Genomic DNA, 19,217 nt, shown 5'->3' with positions numbered 1-19,217 from the left:
CTCAGCAGCCATAAGGCCCACCACAGATCAGAAATATCTGCCAGTGAGGAAGGTGAGGTATAAGCACCACAGTTTGGGAAACTCTGGTGCTGGGTGCCAGGATGGCTCCAAATGTAGAGCCATGGGCACTGGCAAAAGGGAACCTTCTGCAAACAGCAACACCACCGTTCCTGCTGCTCTGTCCAAGTTGTTTCTTCCAGCCTCTCTGTCAGAGTGTCCTGCTGGGAATGACACAGAAGATAGCTCCGGTATGTCCCCAGTGCCATCACTGACCTGGTCACCTACCCTTTCTATCACGGGTTTGTACAGGGCAACACAATCCTAGGAAAGGATTCCCAGCTTACATCTCTGTCCTCCCCATCCTGCAACATGGGTACCTGACTGCTCGTACCCCGCAAGGCAACATGCTCTGGGAAATCCCCTTGTAAAGGGAAAAGCTGACAGTGGAAGCTGGTGATCTGCCAGCAGCTAACTCCCCAGTTAAACTCTTCTGCAGTGTTTATTAAACAGTAATTAATTATTCTGCTGCAACAAATAGGTGGAAATTCTGTTTGGCTGAAATGAAACACTGCACCTGAAATGGACATTAGTGCACAGCCTGGCCTCTTCTGTAGTCCTCATGCACATTGTTCCTGCTCCTCTTACTAAGTACAGACCCTAACGTGTGAAGAGGGATACAAGCAGCCAGACTGCAGGTGGAGGTGAAAAGCAGCCCTGTGTCTCCCTGCTGCTGCACCCTGTGGAGCAAGGTAGAAGCCAGGCAGAAAATCCAGGTCCAGATCAGAGTCTAGAGCATTACTTCCCAAAACAGAGAGAGAATTGGGGGTTTAATTTAGGCCCATCCCTGGGTAAATACAACCTGAGTGCAGGGGACAGGCAGGAGGGTGACAAGCTGTGTTTATCACAGTAAAACAGATAAACTGACACCAGACTCCCAACGGACTCCAATGTCATCTGCCAGCAGTGATGAGATGTGAATTCAGTGAATAATATGAAAAGATTGCCAAACAGGTTTTCATGCAGGATGGAAATACTCATACCTTCAAACCCCAGGGGAGTTGGGTCACTCTTTATTTCATGTCTCTTGACTTTAACTGCAGGAACAAGGGGACCTGTGTGAAGTTTGCAGAGTCATAAGGCTGTAAATATTGTTAAAGGAGAAACTTGCTTTCCCATTACCTGCAAACACTACCTGCCTAATGCTTCCCATTTCACCCAGAAAAATGACCAACCCCTAAATTCTGGGTGGTGAAGATAAACACTCCTGTGATGTGGATAGGAAACAGACCCCGTTTTGCAGAAGACATTAAGGCCCAGTGAACGTATCTGCTTCCAGCCAGGGTTCAGAGTTGTTTCCCTCACGCTTGTCCAGAAGATGGCACTGCCGCCGGCAGACCCGCAGTCTCAGGCCCGGCCCATGAGGCTGCAGGGAAGCGCCCACATAACCCAAAATTTAGGGCCCACAGAAGTGGAGGGCATCCATTGCAGGTCCACACACAGTGCTTCTCCTGCGTCCTGACACCCTGGCTAGACCCTGCTGCTGGGACAAGACTGAGGCTACAGTTCTTTTGTCAGCTGGAGTATTTCCTTAAAGCAGAGACTGTAAACGATTTAACTGAAAAGCAGTGATTTTGTTTTCTAGCTTTTAAAATCATTACAGAAAGAGTTCTCCCAGCATTCCAAGAAATTGCCAACAGTTTTGAGTAGGGCAGGATCCTATGATGGGATTTTTTGATATGAAACCATAACAAAGTTTGAGTTTCATTGTAATTCACACATGCTCACATTGATAAACCACACTGAAGGACAACCCTTGGTTGCCCTCTCTCCCTATATACGTGCTGCTGTGTTTCCCAGTTTAGAAAATCAATATTAGCAAATCATTTGGTCTTCCCATAACCTAGTAACTGATTGTGGGCTTGTGAAGCTGTTGCCAAGGGCAGAAAGCTGTAAGAAGCTCTTCTGTGCTACAGCCGTCATTTCCATATAGCGAGGTTGTCGTGTTACAGTCTAAAGAGGGTGGCAAAGAAACATTGCAGATAGCAGTAATATCACATCCTTCTCTGCCAATAAATCCCAGTGCACTCTCATGTTGTGACACCCTGGAGTAGGTTGTTTCAGATACCTGTTGCTTCACTGCACAGCCAAGGAGACGGTTCCTGTCCCTCACGACTCTTTTGGATGTGCTGTATCAAGCACTGCACAAACCTATTGCTGACAAGTGGTTAGCAAAGATTTTTATACAAATGAATTCAGCCATTTTCCCTTCTATTTTGGTTTGTGAGTTGGCCTGCAAATCTTAAACTTGCAAATCAATTCCTCCACTTTATTCCAGGAACTGCCAAATGACAAAATATTCACAATTTGGTGTATATGCTCTGTTTTCAAAATTAACTGACAGGTAGGTATAGGTACCTACAACACTACTGATTTTCAACACAACCAGCTTGCCCAAATACAGTTGCTTTTAAGTTTAAATGTAGGCACTACATTTACTTCAAGTAAATTTTGTAAAAGTGCCTTTACTCAAAATAATCACAGCTCTAAAATAAAGCTTCCTTAAGTTTCCACATGAACTGCATATGGTTCAGTGTATTCTGGGCACCCAGCTCCCTCATATGTGTCTGAAAATGCCCTTGCAACCCTGATTTCTAATCAAAACTCCGATTACACTAATAATCTCAGATAATTGTCATTTATTGCTACTCCATTTTTGGCTTGATTTCAGGCTTTCTTACCATCTGATGTCTGCTGCACAATGAGGAGAGTCTCTCCTCCTTGAAAGCAAAAATCCTAAATGGCTTTAAGGAAGCAGGGAAATAATTCCTATTTAATTTCAGTTAGCCCAAATGAGGGAGCAATTGGAAACCTAACCCCACACATCAGCCTAGAACCATTCCAGTTTCCATGGAAACCAGCACCACTCTTTGAAGCCTATTGTGGAGAAATTGGGAAGAGTCATTACATATGCTGGCAGCACACTTTGATATACATTCAAAACGTCTTGGCCTGCCTTCCTGCAGGTGTTATCCTGCTCCTGGCTCCTCTTCTACTGCAACCTCCTACATTTATAAAAACTGGGCCTGATGTACTCACTCTGTGAACAGCATTTGGCAGTAAATGTGTCAGTCAGCAGGAGGGGAGAAGGGTAGCTAAGCAAGCAGCATGACAGTACCTTTGGTCACAGCAGAAGCATTAACTGTGGTGCTGATGGAGGAGGCTAGGGAAAAGCGGCGGGTAACTTCTCTTTCCTTAGATTCTGGATCTGGGAGAATAGACAGATGCAATGCAGGGCAGGGTTAGAGGTTAGTAAGCACTGAGGGTAAAAGATGTCCAAAGCAAAGCAGCAGCTGGAAAAGGGTAAATAAAAGGTAGGTTGCTCCTCTAAAACAGACAGGGAAAAACACCCTCAACAAACCAAGTAGCACAGAAAAGAGTTTACATGAACATATTTTTTCAAAATTATTCCAATTGCACTGATATTAATACTTCAGAAGGGAGACTTCTGCCAAATAATATTTGAGCAACCAATAGGTCTAAGAACAGCTACAAAACACAGAGATGAGCATGATGGCTGTAATGGCACGTGTGTCTACAGATGAGGTTTGGATTATTTTAGACTTTGAACCGCTTGTTCTGCGATGACTGACCTGAAATACACTGAGAAGCAAACATGAATGGTTTGGAGTTCACATTGGTCATTTCTAGAAGTTAACTGTGTGAATGCCTGGAAATGTTCTCTGAGCCTCCTTCCTTACCAGTGCAAATCAACTGGGAGAATGTGAAGGCCACAGAGGTTTGGGGTGGTTTTTTTGCTTGTTTACTCCAGTTAGTATCCTGCCTTTTCTCAAAGTCCACTCAGGAATGAAAACACAACTTCCTCAGCTCTCACTGTGAGAGATGAACAGCATTTTCGACTCAAAATACTTGATAAACAGATCAGAGGTATAAAAGGACTAGCTGTCAGCTGGCTTCAGAGAGCACATGATGTTTCAAAACACACCGAGATCATTACACAGCTCTTAAGAGATCACAATTACGCGTCTAAAGCGCATCAGTATGTTTCTTGCCCCCACCAGCTATGGCAGCATCACACAGATGATGTTACTTGCTTATAAATATTTCAGGATTAACCGTTTAGTCTCTTCTCCTGAAAGTGCTCTAAGCACACAAGCTGCGCTACTGAAGTGGGTGTTTCCTGAGACACGAGTAAAACTGCCCATCTGCTTCTTACCTCCATTTCAGTAAGATACTTGAACACTTAACTCCACCAGGACACAACCTCTGTTGAAAATGGTGCAAGAAATGGCTTTAAATAGTCTGTTGAAGGTTTTCAGCTTGGTCAAAGAATATCTGTGATTTACATTGCTTCCTTTTTTTAAAAAAATCAAAGAAGCATTTGCTGGATCCTAGCCCAGATGTTCCCAGCTGGTGCCTATGATTCAGAGGGAATTTTCTGTTCCAATCGCCTCCTTTCTCTTATGTCTATCATCTTTTCTCTCTCTCTCTTTTTTCTCCCCCATGGTTAGCTGGCATACAGCACTGCAGTAAAATAAGCTTCAGGTGATTTTATATTTCAGGTTTAAATATCTAGTGCAGAACTCTGCTACCAGGAAGATTTCCTTGCCAGGGATCTTAAAATTCTCTTCCCTGTTCCTCGCCTTCACATTTCCTTATTTTAATGTTCAGTCACACAACATTTCTCTTTACTTTGTTTTTTCCATATTTCTGCATAGTAAATGTCACATTCACTATATGTTCCAATGGAGCTGAACAAGCTGGCTGGTTGAACTCAACTCCTGTAATGTTTTATTAGGCCAAAACATCAGGAAACTCTATTAGCTCCTTAAAATCTGAGCACAATTTCAACTGTAGATTGGATACTGTAGAGAGACTAAATTCTTCATCTGCCAATGCACTTCCTTTTTAATTTACTCATACAAACACATATATTAAAGTACACCCTTATTCACACCTCCTAAAAGGCTGAAGAAAAAATGAGAGGTTAAACTCTGCTCTCCATGGTAGTCACAATGCAATGACAGCACATTTAGGTGGCTGTAATTGCCCTTATTAAAATACAAAGAAAATTTCGCTTTATAATTACAGAGTTGGGCTATACCACAGCACACAACTCTTAGAGCCCCTACACCAACTCCAAGGAATATGAGCTTGGTTCTGCAAACCAGGACAGCTAACGCTGACCCAAGGGTAGAGGAGATGCACCAGTGGGTGCGAGAGCTTTCACGCGCATTGGTGCCAGGTCTGGTATGGCTGCAATGGGCGTCTGCACTGACGGAGCGCAGGATGGTGAAGTTTCTCCTCCAGACATTGGCATTTCTTTGGCCAAAACACCAAGGTGCTTATATACATTTTCTACCCATCATAGCCAGCTTGAGCAGTCAGTTCAGCAATGCTATGAGCTCCGCTGCCAGTTACCATCCATCAAGAAGTCTCATTTTCCCCCTAGTCAGTCTTGTTATTTATTGTTTAAACCTTCCCTTTCCTGTCTTCTGGGCGTGAATAGATGCAGTAGGTCTGAACCAAAGGATGTTCAGCTCAGCGTGCAGTCTCCTGCCAGGGGCAATAACAAATCCTTAGACAAAAGGGTCAAGAGCAGGACAAGTTTATTGTGATAACTTCCCTGTTACCCTCTCATAGCTTCTGATCGGCCCTGACAGCCTGTCTGTACAGTGCTAACACAGCTCTGCATTGGCACTGCCCCCAGAAATGACCACACTTCAAACCATCCAGCCTCTTTGCCAACTGGTTCCTCTAGGCCAGGACTGGGTTAGTAAGTACACAGCATGACAAAGTGAAACGGGATGTTGCATCCAGGTGTTTCACAGGAATCTCGAGTAACCAGACCCAGCGAGTCTTTGAGCTGAGAGTGCCTACACCTTAGGGGTATCAACTCCTCCGAGCTGTCAGAGGAACATGGGAACACTGAAGATGATGCAAGACATTTCACATGATGAGAAAAATTCAAATAGAAGAGCTAAAGAGACCCAAACCAAACTTGCAGATTCAAACTCACCCTAATTACAGCATTATTCTGCATTTCTCAAATCTGTATTTTTAATTGATTTTCCCAAGTCACAGGATCTGAAAACCACTCCCCTTTTCATGTTCAGAACATTGAACTGGTTTGTGCACCTTGGATCTTACTACCAAGTACAGCCTTAACCTTGGAGCCAGAATCTTGTGGTTATTCCGGCTCTTGGTGTATTCTCATCTACTTTATAAAATTGTAGCTTAATGCTTCTGTATTTCTCTTTATTCTTTCATCTTGCTTCTTTCTCCTTCAGCATTCTCCCTCTCTGTCACTGCACGCTGACCCTTTGTCTCAAGGAAGAAATATCGTTTATCACAACAGGAGAAAAGCCACGTAGCAACAATAAAGAGTAATTACATTGTCATAAAGTGATTGTAAATAGTCATTCAGTGTAATTTCTATTCCTGTTTCTTCCTTTCCTCTAAAGTCTCTTCCCTGTACAACCAATGACAGGAAAGTGCAATGCTCTCTGCTCATGGCTGTTAAGTGTCTTCTAAACCTTCTCGCACAAAGACTCAGAAGCACCATTTTACAGTGTCATACAACAAAACTAAGTAGAACTAGCAATAAAGCCCAGATCTTCTGAATTCCAGTTCCCCAGTGTAACCACTAGGTTGTGGCTGAGCAACATTTCAAAAAACAGAGAGGTCCAACAATGAACAACCGAGCACATGAAAACCTCATGTAGCACAACACAGAGATGAAACTCTTCCCTTCAATCCAGTAAATTGCTGAAAAACGTTAGGTTGGTGGTTTAAAACAAGTTCACACTTTGGTCCTTGAGAGAGAAACTGGAAATAAACTTTATTTGCTCTGTGCACCAGTAAAAGACCCAACCAGGCAACTCAAAGTTTGCCTTGCTAACACTGCCACAGGAGCAGCTCTCAGTAAAAGCATCTTTGAGAAGAGGAGCCACACACGTGCATCAGACAGGAGCGTTTTGGTGAGATGAGGCAGCACCTTAGGAAATAGTGATGGATGGCACTATGGGATGGAGAGAACATTGTGGGAGTGCAGGAGACAGATGCCCAGAGACCAAATGCTGCATGGGGTGATTTTACCTTTGGGTGGAGCTCTGCGGTTGGAAAGACCTTGCAAAGTGAATCGCTTTCTAGCAAGCGCTGTGCGCTCAAGGTTAAGGCTGGTAGAAGCATCAACTAGGAGAGAGAGGGAGAGGGAAGAGAAATAAGGAAGGAAGGGTCAGCTGTTCAGCTTATGGGAAAGGAAAGGTTAGCACTGGATGACAACTGAAAATAAACAAATAAATAGATTTTGATTCAGTTCAAGCCTGAGCGAGAGCTAATCAATTAGAAAGGTGACATGAGGGTCATTAAACCAGCTGAGCCAAACACAGCCCCTGGGCTGAGTTTGGCTCTCTGAGTTTAAATGGAGAACAGCAACAACAAAACAAAACCAAAGAAAAACAGGTGAAGGGATGTAGCTCTTATCAAAGGAAAACACAGTTTAGCAGCAAGCTCATTCAAAAGGCTCTGGTGCTTTTTACTACAGAAACACATCACTGTGGCTGAAACAGCAAGTTTGTAGGGAGAGATAAGAGAAGCAGCCTTGCAGCACAGGACAGGTATGATGGGATGTGTTTGGTGGGGGCAGACCCACTTCTGCTACCCAGAGCCTGCCATCATCAGCCCTGTGGCTGATATGCTCTCAGCCTTACCTGCCCAAGCCGTTCTAGCAGCCTCTGAAGCTTACACATACCCATGCATTTGATCTCACGATTAGCTGGGACCTAAGGGGTGCCATGCCAGCAAAGCTTACGAGCCAGGCTCTTATGTGAAGAAGCCAGCCATGCCACCAGACAGAGTCACCTTTACAGAGCTCAGTCACAGGGGGATCCCAGTCCTGAGATGCTGGGTTTGAAAGATACTCAGTTACATGACAGGAAACAGACAGGCTTAGATGAAAGCCCCAGCTCCCTTCATTCACACCAAATTCTGTGTCAGTCCCTTTCTTTGTGTGGCAGGTAAAACACAGAAGGCTTACAGCAAAGGAGCAGAAAAGCCATGTGTTGGCTGCCTGGTTCTTTGCCTTAGGATTTAACCAGTAGCTTTTTCCTCCTCTATTTCATACATGGCCAAGTGAAAATCATTAGAGGGACAAATGAAGACCAGAAGTACAAAGGGAACATGAAGAGACAGTGAACCCACACTGACAGCAAGCAACAGACAGACAAGCTGTGCTTCCAAAGGAAGGCGCATCCCATCACTTCCTGATTTGCAGCCAAGGTAATCCAGGATCCAAGGTGCCTGCATGCATAGGTGGGTGTGAGATGAACAGATTTCCACAATATAGAAGTATTATGTCGCTGTGATTCAGGTCCTCCTAGCTGGTGGCCTGATGCCAGCTTTGCATCTGGCCGGCAGGTGCATCTGGTGAGGAACCGCTGCCGAGTGGTGGTTTCAGCTGTGGGGCTGCCCACAGGTCCACTGGGAAGCCTTTGGTGTTGGCCTAAGAGCCATTCCCTGCCCCGGCTGCTCCCACTGCCAGGCAACCTCTGTAGAGGTATTTATAAAGAATCCAGAAACTGGTCTATGAAACCTATTACCTTTCCCTTTGCCCAGAGCAAGGGACTTCCCAGTGTTTCCTTATCAGTCACACTCATGTGTGTGTAGGGTTTATATGTTGTTCGCCTGTGAATTGCACCACTCCACTGAGGGACCCCATAGGATTTCACAAGCCCCGCCCCCCCCAAGCTACCTAGCACCACCCAACCATTAGACCCTGGTCTCTACAGACACATTGTTTCCACCTGAGTTATTTCAAGCCCTTTCCTTCATTCCACAGCTGTTCCAAATAATCCTGGAAACCATTTCCAAACATAATAAGGACTAGGCCCTGATGGGCAACAGCTTGAACGTGAGCCCACAATATGCAACTGTGGCAAAGGTGACCAACAGCATCCTGGGCTGCATCAGGCAGAGCCCCAGCAGCAGCTCCAGGGAGGCGATGCTTTCCCTCTCCTCAGAACTAGAGAGACAACTGGAGTGCTGCATGCTGTCCTGGGCTCCCCAGTGCCAGAGAGACAGACATACTTGAGTGAATCCAGTGAAAGGCCATGAAGAGGATTAAGGGATTGCAGAAGTTGACATAAGGAGAGAGTGAAAGAGCTGGGATTGTTCAGCCTGGAAAAGAAAAGGCTTAAGGGGATCTTACCAAGTAAAGAAGATAGAGCCAGATGCTTCTCAGTGGAGCCCAGTGACAGGGTGAGAGGGGCAATGGGCACAAACTGAAATATGGGAAATGCCATTTTTTACTGTGAGGGTGGTTGAAGCCTGAGGCAGCATTCCCAAGGCAGCTGTGGAGTCATCATTGGTGGAGCTATTCAGGACCCAACTGGACACAGCCCTGAGCAATGTGCTCCAGCTTTGAGCCGGGCAGTTCGATCAGGTTGTCTCCAGAGGTTCCTGTAGGACTTGGCTCTCTTATAGCTTCAAGTAGTGAATCTCCACTCAGGTCCCCACAAAACACTGGTTTACGCATAGATAACTCAATCACAGGCACTTATCCATAACACCAATGAAACTGAAATAGGCTGCCAGTGATGCTCTCCCCCTCTGCCCTATGGAAAGAAATAATCGGTGTTCCCATTGAGCAGGTAGGTATGGGGCGTGTGACAGTCAGTAGGTGGCACAAGAGAGACAGCTTTGGCAGAGCCCCAGATCATGCTGCTGACATGCACAGCCAGGACCCCTCCACAACCCTGGGAGCAGGACCGGGATGAACAGAATTACAAAATATGGTAGGTTGGAAAGACCTTTAAGAGGCCGTCTCGTCCACCCCCCCTGCGGTAAGCAGGGACATCTTCACTAGATCAGGTCATTTAGAACACCATCAAGCCTGACCCTGAATATCTCTAGGGATGGGGCCTCCACCATCTCTCTAGGTAACTTGTTCCAGTGATTTGCCACTCTCAGATTGAAGAACTTTTTCCTAATATCCAGCCTAAATCTCCCCTTTTCTAGTTTAAACCCATTACCCGTGGTCCTACTGCTACATGCCCTCATAAACAGTTCTTCCCCAGGTTTCTTAACAGAATCATGCAATGTATTTCGTGGGAAGGGACCTTTAAAGGTGTGAGACGAGCTCAGACCCTGCAGAGTCCAGCTGGAGGTGCCTCACAGGGGCACAAACAGAAGTTTCAGGGGACATCTAGAGCCAAAGAGCTTTCCCCTGGCTCTGCACAGGGTGACCTGCAGCCCAGGGTGCAGGGGCACGGCCCAAATCCCAGGGACCCAAGTGACAGCAGCCAGCTCTGCAGGAGCAGCCTCACACCAAGGGCGAGGAGGCTCTGCTGAGCTACCGGGAACTGCGGCAGGGCCCTGGGGAACTGGTCAGAGGGAAGCAGGAGGAGGAAAATCAGACTATTGGGTGATCCCAGTTCCCACGCTATTGTGTAAGTGGGACCAGTTAAAAGAACATCAACAATCTTCCTGAAGTTTTTTTTTTAAAGGGGTTTATGAACATCAAAGTGAAAGAATCCTCTTCAACTTTTTTGACGTTTAAAGAAGTTCATATTTTTAAAAAAAGACATTTTCACTGACACAGGTTTATAACACTGGAATTTTTCACGAAGAATTCATAACTTTCTCCCCAGAATGAAAATGTATTGTGATGAAAAAAATCTTTTGGCAAATAGCCTATTTTCCAAAGAAAAATTATTCCCTTTTTTTTTTTTTAACCATCTCTATAAAAGCGCCTGCTGTTGTTTTAAGCCTGATTTGGACATGAATCTCTCAAGACCTAGCAATTTTGTTTTCTTCAAAATACTGCCTAAGAGAAAAACTAACGTTGAAAGATTTTCTGTTCCTGCTACTGCCAGATGAGATTCAGTTTATTTTTAGCATTCACTTCAGCCTACATTGTATAGAAAATATCCTCTGTATTCATGCCCTCAAATACTGGAGGGACTTTCTGTGACTGCAGGTACATTTATTTACTACACACTAGAGAGGAACCTATACGCAGAAGAGGCAAAAAAAACCCTCTTTGACATAAAGCAAGGAAATCAGTTAGCAAAGCCCACAGACAATTTTAAAATTAAATATGGCTAAAACCCAACCTAGCCAGGATATAGAAGGTTAAAATTACACATACTATTGCCCCCCCCCCCCCCAATTCTATTTTTAAAAACACAAGTTTTATTAAGAGCATGGTAATGCATCAAAACTCAAGACTTAAAAATCCTGAACTGGCAACAGTGTTCGGTGTTCAGGAAGTTTCATGGTACAGTCAGTCAGCTTTGTAGCACTGTTTTCATGATGCTGGGTTTAAACAACATACAGTAAGAGTATCCTCATCAAACTCTGGAAATGAGCATGTAAAAATAGAAATACTCCCCTTTGGAAACAAAAAAGCTCTGTCTCAGAACTCCTACCTCTCTTTTGTCTGGCGCTGGGACTGGAATTCCTGTTTTTGTTGTTAGATGCTTCCACATTTGATGTCTCAGACTTATTTTCATATATACTTGATGACTTCCTGCTATACCTTTGGAGAAAAGAAGTATAAAAATAGTTACATTCCTGCTTAATACCTGTCAGAGCACTAAGCACAAAGCAGTCCTTTCTACCCTCCTTTTTTACCTAAGGAATAAAGGGCAGGTTTTAAAGTTCCATGTGCCACACAAGCCTGCATCCATGCAGATACGTATGGTGGAAAAAGCCATTCCAGCCCTGCCTCCTTTCCTTAGCACAGAGCAAGGATGTGCTTAGCAGAGTTAAGAATGGAGGGACAAGTTGGTTGTTGGCACAGAAGAGGACCCCTGTTTTCCCTCCTTTGCAGTGTAAGTGTATCTGACACCAGGAGAGAAACGGGTACTGGATGGCTACGTAGAGGTCATACCTCACACAGAGGAATAGATGGGTTCCACTGGCTTTGGGGTCCCCTAACTTCTGTTTCTTCCACTCCTTGAAGACATGAATCCAAGCAGTATATTCCTGTCTACAGCTGACCCACAGACAAAGGGCTTCATCATGCCAGATTTGCACAGGTCCTGGCCTTGTCCCTGTAATGGGATCCCTGCCCCTGGTTTGTAGGTTCTCTCATGGTTTTCAGCCACATTGTTTTGCCAACAGCTGGTGGTTTAGTTTGGGTGTTTGGCTGTTATCCTTGGCAGCCTGCTCCACACATTTCATTGTATCTACACAATTGAAACACTCTTTCCAAAAACGCTCATTATTAGCATGTATCAGCAATTACGTTGCCGTTTGTGATTAACATATGAGCTGTTATACTTCACATTCACAGGGTTTGTCTTGTTGTAAGGTAATGTCCAAGACATCATTAAAAACATTTGGAATACTAGAGATCTGTGAATACCTTTTACAGTTACAAGGCAGCCTGGGACTTACTGCTTTGTGCTTGAACCTCTGACCTGTTTCTGACAGAACCTTAAGAGAGGTCTCTGTTACCTCCTGTACTAAATCATAATGTGGTTTTGCAGCCTGGTGTCAGGTAGAAAATGGGGCTCAAAGTAAATATGGGAACAAATCCAAAGCACACTCACATTTCCTTGTTCTTTTTTCTCAGTTCCTTTCCAGCTAGGCTGAAATAAAGTGAAACATGCAGCTGACAGTTAAAGATTTACAGCTGCATGAGAGACACCAGGAAAACACAGGAGCTTCTCTGAAACAGCATCTGCAGTAAAACCCCCAGTGTTTGTGTATATCTGTGTGCACAGGGTATTTTTACATGGATGTATGACTGAATCAATCATTTCCAAAAAAGCAGATAGCTATGCAGCTAGAACAATAGCCTGTTTCAGTTTCATGTGTAAATAGATTAGAAAACAATATGAAGGGATCATGTCATTATCACTGAAATGCAGCAACCATCCCAAGAGAGAAATACAGCAGCAATACCACAGAGCATCTCGTTTTAGGATCCAACAGTGAAACTTTGGGAAAGAATTTACAGAAAGAGAATTTAGACAGACTGAAAAGACTTAGGGACATTTAGTAACCATCTGTATTAAGGACACTGGCTCAAAGTGTCCCTTTTGCTGGCACCTCAGCTCCAATCCTGAGTCAGAGCAGCACTGTCTTATCTCATGGAATTGCAGCCCCAAGCAGTGGGAGACAATTAAAGGGGGATAGTCTTTGTCATTAAATTCGGGGAGTTCAAGCTCAGAGAGGGGACAGCATCCTGAAAACAGATTCCCTCAGTGTCACAATACAGGTCTGACAATTCCCAATGAACTGTTACATATGAGCAACCCAGGAGAGGGTATCTGTTGGTTAGATAAAAATCTCAGTAATTTAATTAGTCTCCAACCACTGGCAGAGAACTGATGAAGGTGGTTGCTCTTTAGCCATCTTATATATCTTTAGCTTACTTATAGCACTTTTCACAACTGGGGCTGCTTAATCATGTCAGTCAAACACAGACTATGCCTGTGGCTGTCACAAAGCCTAGCTCATCCTTCCTCTCCTTGCCTCCACCCAGCATCCCAGAGCAGCTGCATTCAGCTCCATTCATAAGTGTTATTCTTTCATGAAGTCTTACCATATTCTTCCTGCCCCTGTAACACAGCATTTGGAGCAGAAGCATGTAACCTCTCCTCTGGCATAGTTGGCAAAGCAAGGATGACAAGCACTTCATTTTTCCTTTGGTTTAATCTACTCTGAGACAAATAGCTAATCACATGGCCTTTCTTCCTGGAGTTACTTCATTTTCTGGTGACATATTTTGTCTGTAATTTCTGCTCTGAAAATTCTCAGTCCAAGAGCCTTATAAGAGGGACATACATCTGGATTGATTTAAAACATTTTTGTGATTGCATTTCACGTTTTAATTGAACAATTTTCTCCTATCCCTACAGGGGGGTTGCAGAAAATTTTTTCACCCTCAAACATTTTCAGTTTAAACCTTAAACAAAGCAAATGCAACCAAGCCTAGAGAAAATATGGTGCAGGATTAACTGTATCCATTTAAAGTTTCTTGCATCGATTTGTACAGCTCTCAGAGGCTGGCTGTGTAACCTGGGATCTTTTGTTCTCATTGATCCTGCTAAAACTTTACAGTGATATCTGCTTGTTTTGGCAGGGTAGAGTTAATTTTCTTCCTAGTAGCTGGTATAGTGCTGTGCTTTGGATTTAGTAGGAAAATAATGCTGATAACACACTGATGTTTACTTGTTGCTAAGCAGTGTTTACAGATAAGTCAAGGACTCTCCAGGTTCCCAGGACGGGTCAGTGAGGAGGGCTGAGCTTTCTGCAGGAGGTGCATGAGAAGCTGGGAGGGGACATGGCCAAATTCAAAGGGATATTCCATACCATATGATGTCATGCTCGGTATATAGGCTGGGTGGAGTCAGCCTCAGAGGGTCATGGTTCAGGAAGTAGCTGAGCACCAGTCAGTGGCTGGTGAGCAATCGTGCTGGGCATAACTTGTTTTGCATACTATTATTATTGTCATCATCTTCTTCCTTTTTGGTCCTTTTGAACTGTTTTTATCCCACTCCACACGTTTTACCTTTTCCCAATTCTCTCCTCTGTCCCACTGGGCAGGGGGAGTGAGCAAATGTCTGTGTGGCCATTTTGGCTGCCTGCTGGGCTAAACCACAACACAATCCCATACCAATTTACATTAAACTTGCCCAGCAGTTGGGTCATTACAAAAACCTGCTGACAGCCTCATTTAACATCCTGGAAGTGTTCCAATACATTTTGTCTAAACTTGAGTTAATCCAGAGCATATGTATGGTTCTTTTGCAAAACCAAATGATCATCTTTGAAATGAATTCTGCATTATGAGTTTAGTTTCCCCGTGAGCAAAACCTTTATCTGCATTTACATGTCTTTAAAGAATTTGAAGAGTAATTTTATACCCAGGAAGCTAAAAATTTATGTACTACAAAAGCACAGAGGCAAGACAAAACACAGCCCTGATACACCATGATAGCTGTGGTTACCTGCTCGCGTTGGAGGAATCCATTGGTGCATGATACACGCTCTCAGTGATTCTTTGGTGCAGTTGACTTGCTTCTGTTAAAGAAAAAGTAAAAAGAAATTGCTCCAAAATGTATACATTGCTTCCTTGTTTGCATAGAAGGTGGGAGAGAGAGAGAGAGAGAGGAAAAAAAAGTGGGAGAGGAGAGAATTTTTGACTGATGCAATAAAAATAGAATACTTGTACTTGGTGAGAGAAGCGTATGGTGATCTTAAAGGCTGAACACTCAGCTCACACAAACAGCTCTTCTACTCATACTTTTCCAGTGCACAAGAGATTTCTTTCCCTACCACCTTCTCTGTTCTCTGTACCTCTTCCTAGCTCACTGCACGATCTGGATCAGAGGACAGGCATATTGGCATTCTCCCTGGAATACAAGTTTTGTGGCTCACAGCTTTTTCCTGAAATTAGCAACACAGGAACATCAGTCCTTTCACACATGCAGCCACCCAGTAGTATATATCCCATTCCTCTGAAGAATGCTTCTTTTAATATTGCCTGGACAAACAACAGTAATAAAATGTTATTCAGATGCCACTTGTTCATTCTTTTTGCATAGCTGCAAGGTAGCAACAGACTGGTTTGTACCTCTGCCTAGTAACTGGTGAGTGCAGAAAGATGATAAGGATTCTGGCAACCTGGTTTTCAGGGCTAGGAGAGTCAGACACTGAGAAGTGAGGAAGCAGTGGAAGGAGCTGCTTTTGAACTCTCAAATTCCTGAGATTCTAGTGCTATTTCACTCTGGAAGATGAAGCTTCTGTCAATGAAGGGAGAACAAAGGGACAGGAGCAGCACTGAAAGATTAAACTTGAAGTCTTTTGTGGGTGGGAATGCTGGGAGAAGGGAGCACTCTGGCTGGGGAGTCAGAAGCAGCTCCATTCCTGGTTTTGTCAACTGATTCACAGCCTTGCACAAATCCCTTAAACTGCATCCGTAATTCCTTTGCCTGCAAGAGATAATTATGCTCTTTGGGACAGACAGATCAAGGTGCTACCTAATGTCTTGTTAGCATTCCATGCTCACTGCAGCGTGTGATCAGGGGGTGTATCTACACCAAGCGTTTGGACACTAATGATCCATATGTTAAACTACTTATCACATACCTTTAGCCACCTTCTTTGCCCTTACTCATTCATCTCAGCTCGTTCCTTCCAACATTCCAACTCCTAACAACAGTAATTAAAAACAGCCCAGGCAAACAAATGTATCCCTCTTCCTTCTCTCATAACAAGGCACAGTTGGAAAAACATCCAGTCTTGGATTAAGCATGAGTTAAGGCTGCTTTCTTCATGAGTCATCAGGAATAGAAACAACTGTTTAAAGCCACGGGACAAAGCCCATGCTTCCTGCTATCAGTATTGTAGTACAGGCTTTGTTTCGTGTAATCATTTGGGAAAAGACAATGGGAAGAGCTGGAATAGCATATAAACCTCTGAGTGCTGTTCTGCTCAATTCACAATGAAGAAAGCTTGACTTTGCTCAGAGTAGAACAAAAGCTGTATTTGGACTTTCTCAAGACCAGACTGGATAAATTCTTGACCTGGTTTGACCAAGACCTTGGACTATGGTGTCACAAGGTCCCTCAAAACCTGAAATATTCCAGGATCCTATGACCTTAAGACAAAACAGTAAATAATACCCAAATATAAATGTTTTCAAATTTTTTCAATCTCCATTCCTGCAAAGTTTTCTCTGGAAAATGCACAGTAACCCTGGCATACATGCATGCTACAGAGAGGTCACAAATGCTTTCCTGGGTGATGAACTTCATTTTCTTTGCCTAGAAACACACATGAAGGATTAGCACTCTATCCTGTTAGACGCATATTTTCTCTATGAACTTCTCTCCTGTGGTAGCCTAAGTAAAGCCAGCTTTTATACTTCAGAAGTATTACAAACCATATCAGAGAGTCCCTAGAACAAGTCTTGAAACTGCACTGTTAAGAATCTTGAGTTCTTTCCTCAGCAGTTCCTGCTGATCTGACCACAGTGAAATCCAGAATAAAAAGGAAAGAGGACAAAGACAAGAACAGTAACAAAAGACCTGAGTACTAAGCATTCTAAATAAGTATGTTGTTACTGGCTGGATTAAATTGCCATGGCTAATGTGCATAGTTGCTTCCCTCTACTTATGGAGGTTGTAAGAACTCATTGTCTTTGTGAAACAGACAAAATAAAGGTGACCTCTAAAATTAAAGCATAGACAGAGGTTTCCACCTAGGTCAAAGTTCGCTTGGGAATCTGAAGGATGTGGGTGGAGAGGCTTTGCTGGCACTGCTTTAAATAGAGGTGTGTGTATGAGAAGCAGAAAATGACAGGTCAAGGTGACAAGCAATGCCAGGTCACCCAGAGGAAGTCTGTGTTGGACACAGCTGTGGGTTTTTTTGTCTCAAGGGAGCCTGAAAAATAGCATTTAAGACCACGTGCATACTATTCTGTTTACGAACAAGTATCTCAGGTAGTAAGAGCTTTCATCACTATGTTCTATCTGGAATAACCTAACTCAATTTTGTCTGTCTTGGGTTTGATATCCTATATAAAAAAGGATGTCACTATTGTAGGTACCTAATGAGGCTTCAATCACTCTTGTGTTGAGCACATCACAAATCACCTTCATAGTAAGAGGGGGAAATGTCATCAATCATGCTTTGCAGGGAGGTCGCTACAAAAAGAGATGGGATAGCCAACTGACATTTAAAACATAAGGCTGGAGATTAGATTTAAAATAAAAACCCTCAAAAATCCAACAAAGCAAAATAGACAGTAGGTCAGAGAGGAACAGCTGCTGTGTCCAGTCAGGTATGTGGAAGACCTTTTGTGTCAGCTCTTACGAGAAGGCTCAGACTGAAGTCTGGGACCCCATCTCCTCACATACTGATATAAATGGATGTTTCTAGGGTTGTGGCTTGAGGAGGAGAACAGAGTGAAATCATATTCCGTGGACTAACTGTGAGTGGAATCATTATTCATGCCATTCAAAAGATCTAAGAAATTTCCTTTGATCAGGAAAAGGCTTCAAATCCCAGCAATGCTGCAACCAGCAAACTCATGCTGGCAGAGATCTGTTCTCACTGATGTCACTGGTGTTACCAGATGGCACTGTAACTCATACCTGTTCCATATTGTCACACTCAGCTACAGAAGGAAGGTGACATTACCAGATCTTGCTCTGTGTGTCCTACCTCTACATGCTTCCAGTTGTCCTGTCAGGACTTTGCGAATCTCTGAAATCCAGGTGTTTTTCAGTTCCACAGAAGATGCCTGAGAACACGAGAGGAAAAGGCAAAGCAGATGTAGTTAAAGCATGGCTGCTCTGACCTACATTTGCTCTCAATTTTCCCAAGGAATGGAACACTGTGGCCAGCTTTGAGCAAAGCAGAGGAAGGAAAAGTTACTACAAGTCTAAGGTTCTGCCCTTGCTTTTCTGCCCAGCATTCCCAGTCATTTTCCATGACTTTGTTTCTTCTTTTACCCAAAGTCATGACCATTTTCACAAGGATAAATTGGTAATTTCTGTGTCAACACAACAACGTGTACAGGATAGCAGCAGTCATGAAACTGAACACTTTCTCAAAAACAATTCAAGTGAAAGGAAGCCCTCGGGGAAAAGAAACAACCCAAAACTGTTCTTACCTGAATGATATAGACCTCTTCTCTGCCATTATACCAGATCTCAAACTTCTTGTTATCCCCTTTCACATTTTCTGTAATGCCCACAGTGCTCATCTGTTTCAAAACAGAAAAGAAGCAGCTGGGATCTGGAAAACGTCAGTAATCTTTCAAACTCTTCCTCCTTTGAGAAGTATTTTTAAAAGGGCTGCATTCACTTCTGCACCTCAGGCAGTCATTACAAGTAAAATTCAGAACATTTTATTTCTCATCATCTAATTTATCATAGCAAATTTTTTTAAAAAGGTGCTCAGAAGTAACACAGCCAAAATTTGATCATAACTTGATCCTCTGGGTTTTTTTTGCTTGAACTGTGTGTCAGTTTTCAAACCTATCCTGATTCTTGGGCATGTAAACAAATTTTCAGTCTGAGGAAGATTGTAGTTTTAACTTGCCATCACTGACCTAGGGACCCTGCTTTGGCAGGGGGGTTGGACCTGATGATCTCTCAAGGTCCCTTCCAGCCCCTACAGTTCTGTGATTCTGTGACCTCTTGAGGTGAGAGATAGAGGGATGCATCAGGGCTTTG

The 19,217-nt window shown here is 43.6% G+C and overlaps 1 protein-coding gene across 1 annotated transcript in view; it reads right to left on the bottom strand.

The window, feature by feature from the left end:
- The window catches only part of MCF2L2 (MCF.2 cell line derived transforming sequence-like 2), a gene marked incomplete at both ends in the record, with an annotated part of 141,691 nt that overhangs the window by 5,932 nt on the left and 116,542 nt on the right, over positions 1-19,217 (bottom strand). Inside the window, 7 exons of the mRNA XM_084267614.1 lie at positions 1,041-1,112; positions 3,176-3,265; positions 7,117-7,212; positions 11,448-11,557; positions 14,982-15,054; positions 18,202-18,280; positions 18,653-18,745. Of these exons, the coding sequence (XP_084123740.1) occupies positions 1,041-1,112; positions 3,176-3,265; positions 7,117-7,212; positions 11,448-11,557; positions 14,982-15,054; positions 18,202-18,280; positions 18,653-18,745 (613 nt within the window). The remainder of the gene's footprint in view (positions 1-1,040; positions 1,113-3,175; positions 3,266-7,116; positions 7,213-11,447; positions 11,558-14,981; positions 15,055-18,201; positions 18,281-18,652; positions 18,746-19,217) is intronic.

The sequence above is a fragment of the Gallinula chloropus genome, assembly GCF_964237585.1.
Source record: "Gallinula chloropus genome assembly, chromosome: 8".
Classification (NCBI taxonomy): Eukaryota; Metazoa; Chordata; class Aves; order Gruiformes; family Rallidae; genus Gallinula; species Gallinula chloropus.
This window is presented reverse-complemented; position numbering and strand designations above follow the sequence as displayed.